Source organism: Alosa pseudoharengus, unplaced genomic scaffold (assembly GCF_046254945.1).
Source record: "Alosa pseudoharengus isolate Yale_2024_CS ecotype anadromous, Long Island Sound unplaced genomic scaffold, YU_APseudo_1.1 YU_APseudo_1.1_scf_8, whole genome shotgun sequence".
NCBI classification, from domain to species: domain Eukaryota; kingdom Metazoa; phylum Chordata; class Actinopteri; order Clupeiformes; family Clupeidae; genus Alosa; species Alosa pseudoharengus.
Genome location: NW_027468870.1, coordinates 34,181,023 through 34,187,022, shown reverse-complemented (window position 1 = coordinate 34,187,022; position 6,000 = coordinate 34,181,023). Strand labels below are relative to the sequence as shown.

The 6,000-nt window shown below is 37.3% G+C and overlaps 1 protein-coding gene across 1 annotated transcript; it reads right to left on the bottom strand.

Annotated features, from left to right (window-relative positions):
• Positions 1-1,603: 1,603 nt before the first annotated feature.
• On the bottom strand, positions 1,604-5,235 carry LOC143111489 (cobalamin binding intrinsic factor-like). Its single transcript, XM_076273737.1, has 4 exons — positions 5,048-5,235; positions 3,995-4,139; positions 3,635-3,768; positions 1,604-3,241 (listed from the first exon to the last, which is right to left on the bottom strand). Exons 1-4 carry the CDS (start codon positions 5,205-5,207, stop codon positions 3,180-3,182), a joined length of 501 nt encoding a protein of 166 aa, XP_076129852.1. The 5' UTR covers positions 5,208-5,235; the 3' UTR covers positions 1,604-3,179.
• Between the last annotated feature and the right edge of the window lie 765 nt (positions 5,236-6,000).

Here is a 6,000-nt window from a genome sequence, read left to right as displayed (position 1 = left end):
TACTGCACTTTGCCTTTGCATTACTGCTTATACTTACATGGCCATACAATAACATTTTGCAGTAAGTGTAGCAAGTGATCATAATCACTCAGTTTTTATATTAATTGAGGAGGTACTTACTACTGTACATTGTTAGTGAAGATATGCTGCTTGATGCTTTAACAATGGCACAACTCTGTCATTTATAAGCATTTATGTAAAAATGGAACAAAATCAATCGGGTATTCTTGTAGACTTTCATGTCAAGCAATATTGCATTGCTGCACACCAAAACCTAACCTTTGACACCTTTGCACACTGCTGCTTATATTTGTTTAAAGTATATGTTAATTACTTTTTGTAAAATCTGACTGTGTTTTTGTAAAATCTGATTGTGAGACTATCATGATAGACACCTAATGTGTGTGTGAGTGCGAATGGTAGTGTGCCTTTTTAGAAGAAAGTCCACGGCCTTTTTTTAGTCCCAGTCTGTCCCTGTACACAAACACACACACACACACACACACACACACACACACACACACACAGCCTATTAGAGTAAGGGCAAGTGAAACCAAGGCAGAATGCAGTAATGGCAAGTGAAATCAAGGCAGTAAGGGCAGAAAGGGCTACTTTTCTATACAAACTGAAAACTAAAAATGTAAATTTAGCTAAGAAATGTATTAGGTAGCCATATGAAATTTTAACAGATTGAATAGCAGAAATTCCTCCCCTCCCCAGCAGACAGGTCACTCACTCATGGGTGTTTTCAGGTCTTTGCCCACAGGTTAGAAACAATGACAAACGGTCACATAATATCCTAGAAATGTTTAAAATGGTGTAGGTCAATGTGAAGCTGACAGTCTCAAGGCATTTGGATGAAACTCCCAGAGCAAACAAAAAATAATGCTATATTCAGCCAGAAAAGCCCTGCTGAAATTACCTTTCTGTCTTATCCCCTATTGTCTCTGGACATTCAGGCGCTTTTAAAAATATCTGCCATGGCCCTATGTCAGTTCACATTGCAGCAGAAACCTATTCACTCTGTGATAGTAGCTCTGGTCTGTGTTCAGTGTATTCAGGTAAGAAACACACAGAGGTGTTTCTTTGTCAAACAGAAATTAAAGGAACCATATGTAAGATTGTGGCCAAAACTGGTACTGCAATCACTTTCAAAATACTGAAGAGCGGTGTATCCCCTCCCCCTCCCCCCTGACACGAGGTTGCCAACCCGGATGGCGAAACACTACTGACTTTGTGATTAGTAGATAGGTGGAGGGTGGCGCATCAGGCCAAAACACAACATGACATGACAGAACACAACATCAACATCAGTTGAGGGCTGCAACTTCACTTTTAAAATGACAATATCCTGGCCGGACTACTGTTGTCAGTGATATAAGTATTTGAAATAAACATGATTTATTAATGTCTAGTGACATATCAGGGCTATTTTATGATTAATTGAAATATTTTTTTTACATACGGTTCCTTTAAGTCGGTGTCTGTGTGTTTGAGTAGCCATCATGTACATGGTGATGCTTCTGGGGTTCAGTGGTTAGCTCAGAGGTGTTGGTAAAATGTTATATACCAAAGTGAAATATGAGATCCAGTCACGAAGAAGTACAAATGAAGATGCAAGGTTTATTAGGCTGTATACAGGAGAGAGGCACACCCGTAGCACAGCGTACTCCAGAATATGCGTCTCTGACTTGACACAGAATCATCCAGGGTTTAAGTACCTGACAGTAAGAAATAGATAATCATACAGTGACTGTGGCAACGGCAGGAGACATTCAGTCTACCTTAATCAATGACGAAAATGACTGTTGACGCAGAATAGACAACAACAAGTGATATCCACTCTGGCGCCTTACATTATCATGTTTAAAAGAACAGTACAGATATCACACAGGGTCATGATGCAGACGTAGAATCATACTTTTAGTGTCAAAGTGACCCACTAGTGAGAAATGCAGAACATTAAACCACATACTGAATATTGGGCCCAATGCTGCACATTAAACCAACATATTAAAGTATTGGACATAATGTTCAATTCCATTTTCTCTCAGAGGCTATCGGCCTCTTCTAGGGTCATGATGCTGTGGTGTAAAACAGCTAACATTTGAAAATATGACAGAAACCATCTCAGAAAACGAAGAGGAAAACAAAAACAAGAAAACAGAGACATGTGTATTGTGCCATTATTAAGAAAAGTTCTGGATTTTTAGAGTTGTGGTGCGATCAAAATGGCTGTGTAGGTTAAGATGAGCTCTGTCTCCCTCAAGTGGCTCCCATCTGAACTGCCACACTTCAGCCAATCATCAACCAATAGGGCATTCTGGAATTTTTACAGCCATGTCTTTAATCATGTCTTCTTTAGTGGGAAGAGGAGGTGTGTCCTTGTGTGTTTAGCTCCTTTGTAACAACAGTGTTGTTCAACAAGAGAATAAAAAAACCTCAATTTTCTAATTCATACATTATGAGCTCATTGCGATGTTTACTATTGTGACTGATGCTGATCTCAGCAAGCTCAGCATTCCCAGCAACATGCCATAGCTTATTATGAGTCATTGCAGCATCTAAATGAGGTTGAAGCCTTTATTGTAAGGTAAAAGAATTGCATTTGCTGCTTTAATATGGCTTTTCCTCTCTTTGGGTCCTTTTCTCAGGGGTGAGGGGGTGTGGAACTGAAGAGGGACCTGGAAGGGTCTTTCACCTCCTGCCCCACATAAGGGAGCCCAAGTACATCACCAATGGTCACGTGTGCTTTAATAGCTGAAACTCTTGATTTATAACTCGGTAGCAAAAAAGACTATTGAATGTGACTTTCACCTGTTTTAGGACGTGGGAGAGAGTGAACCATTGTCACCATTTCAAAACAACATGCACTGAAAGTAACACAGACTATAACATGACTAAACAATAAAGACTGACTTAGGATGCAATGATTTAATGATTTGATGTTAGTGTAGATACAACTGTCTGGAAATAGGAATAAGAAATACAGATTTGTTTTGGATTAAAAACAGCTAATGTGATATTTAAGCCTTTCACAGGACTACTGGCAAGTAGGACAGAAGGGGCCCAGACATAGATGGTGCTCATATGAACTATGAATAAACTTCCTTGTATCCTTATATCCTTGCTCAAGTTGGAAAGATTGCACTCATGGATATGTATTTCTATATTTCTGTTCACCAAGTGGTGAAGTTGAAGATGATGTGCTCATTTTTCTTTGGAATGTAACAGCCAACTCCTGCAAAATAAGAAATAAGTTGTCATTGCCTGTGAAATATCTGCAGTCACTAGATCATTCAATTGATATTTAATCTTTTTATTGTTATTATTTCAAACTTTATTTTAGGCAAGACATTGAAATAAACGTCTTATTTACACATATTGATGGTCTAGTAAGTGTAAAAAGACATTAATATTACAAATAAAAAAATACATGAATGAAAAGGAATATCACTTCTTACCATAAACATAGCATAGCTACAATCAATATTTTACAATATACAATATTTTCTTTACAAAAATATGTAATGATAAAAATGTAATGTTGCTGTAATGAGATGTTTGCTGTGAATCATTTTCAACGGGCTGTTAGCATGATAACACAAACATAAGTGGATGCCAGTGTACTCACCCACAGCTGTAGGGGTTGGTGTTCCATCAGAGTCGGACAGAATCTGCCAGTAGGTGCGATGAGTATTGTTTCCAGCCACTCCGTTCACACTCTCAAGGTAATACCCATAGTCAGGATTCTCTGACGCAGTGAAGCTATAGACATATTTTAGTAGACATTTGGACTTCTGCTAAGATAACATTGAAGCAAAATATATTACAGCGCAGCATTTACTGTAGCACAACGTGGCATTATCATATTAGACAGAGGAATGCAAATGCAATTAGGCACAGCTTCCAAACACCGATTCCATTTTATCATTCACATCTGTGCTGTCTTATCAAACTCTAAACTCTGTACACCATATCACAACATGCTTACTTGAAGTCCTGGTTAGTTCGCTGTAGTCTTCTCATGGCACCCAGGAGCACACCGCCTGGCTTTGCTATAGCATTGTACTCTTTTGGACATTGCTGGTTGATGTGATTTATGACAGAGAGTCTGATTGGTTCCTCCTGGAAAGCATCTTTAAAAAACATCAGGAGAAGTCATCATAAAAATCAAAGAAATGTTTTGATAGCCTATAAGGTTAAGTACTGGGTCTGAAGACATTAGCCTACTTTTCAACATATTAAGCATATAATGAAACAATGTTTTCACCTTAAATTAGCTTTGACAAAATTGTCGATAAAACCCTTTTAAAAATACACTTTTAACTAGGGCTGTCAAAATAACTGATTAATTTCGATTAATTAATTTGAGAAAAAATAACTGATTAAAAAAAATAGCGCAGATTAATCGATTCCATATGACCTTAGACCCCGAGCCGTTCTAGTCAGTAATCATTAGACTGTAAAATGAAGGAGAGAGCAGAAAATGTGCTGCTAGATCATTGATTGGAACATTTACTTTAAAAAAACGGCCTGATGGTGTTGGTAAAAATAGAGTGTTGATTAAAATAAAGCCCTCTGCAATGTCTGCAGCCAGGAATTTGCATATCACCAGAGTTCGTCAACTCTAAAGTCGGGAGTGTTCATTTATTTTCATTGTGTCCCCTAGTTATATCTGTGGCCCGAAATGCCTTATATGTGGAAAAAAAAACTTCTTCCCGAAGCACTTTTGAATTTATTTCCTCAGCATATTAGGTCATATTATAGATTATTATGGCCATTATTTGAACAGTGAAAATAATAATAAAAGAGTTTTTAAACTTTAATGTCACTAATGCTGATTATAATGATTCATTTGAATTTAAATATTTAAAATACTATCACAGCAAAATATGGGATTAATTTAGATTAATTAATCACAGAGTTTGTAATTCATTCGATTAAATTTGTTATTCAATTGAGAGCCCTACTTTTAACATAAATTAATGAATAATAGCTGAAATACACATTCTGCCCACACGCCAGTATCCAGGATTTTACTCACCAGCGGTAATCTGGAGTCCCAGCTGCAACAGAACTACGAAGCAGATAACATTGAAGAATCTCAGAGCCATTCTGTATGTGAATTTGTGCCCCAGTACCCAATGGTGCAGGTCGTTCACTTGCAAGTGTATCTTAAGTACATGTTGGTAAGGAAGTGTCATTGCGATCTATCATTGCGACCTGTCATTGAGACATGGTCAAATGTTTTTCTATCAGCTCCAGTTACATTACATAGTTCCTTTATACGCACTTCCGTGTTCCTCAATCCTTAAAAGTGTGCCCTGGGAATCTTTCAAACAATGACACCTTTAAAACCAGGTGCTAAGACATCTCAATTGCATTCCAAGTTATAAACTTTAGAATTCTCAACTTTTAAAAGTGAGTGAACAACATTTATGTTTATAAAGCACACGTTTGCCACTTTTGGCCCTCAAAAACCTCAAAACCTTCATTTGAACTGACAGGTTTCAGATACAGTATAAAGGTTGCAACCAGCATTTTAAAATATGGGTCCAAAGAAGCACTTTAACAGTTCTCTGATAGGACTCTTCAATAAGTATTTAAAGGTATGTGTCTCATTTATCCACCTTATGTCTTTACAGACTTACAATGTGTGAACCTTGTCAGGGGTCACCCAACTCTAGGATAAGGTCTCAGGAGGAGCACTTGGGGCCCAGCACTGTGACTGAGATGCAGAGGTAAGCTAGAAGGTGCAGATGAATGAACAAGTAATATATGAATTCACAATTTGTTTTTGAATGCAAAAATAGACAAATAATAGAAACTGATCTATTAATCTTATTACACAAGACAGATATGGTTATACTGTATATACACAAGATGTGAGGGATTAAAAAATGTTTTAAATTCTATTCACAATGTGAAACCTGGATGCACACACCGTTCCAAAGTCTTTCAATACCTCCATATCAATTTATATCTTGAAATGTTTGT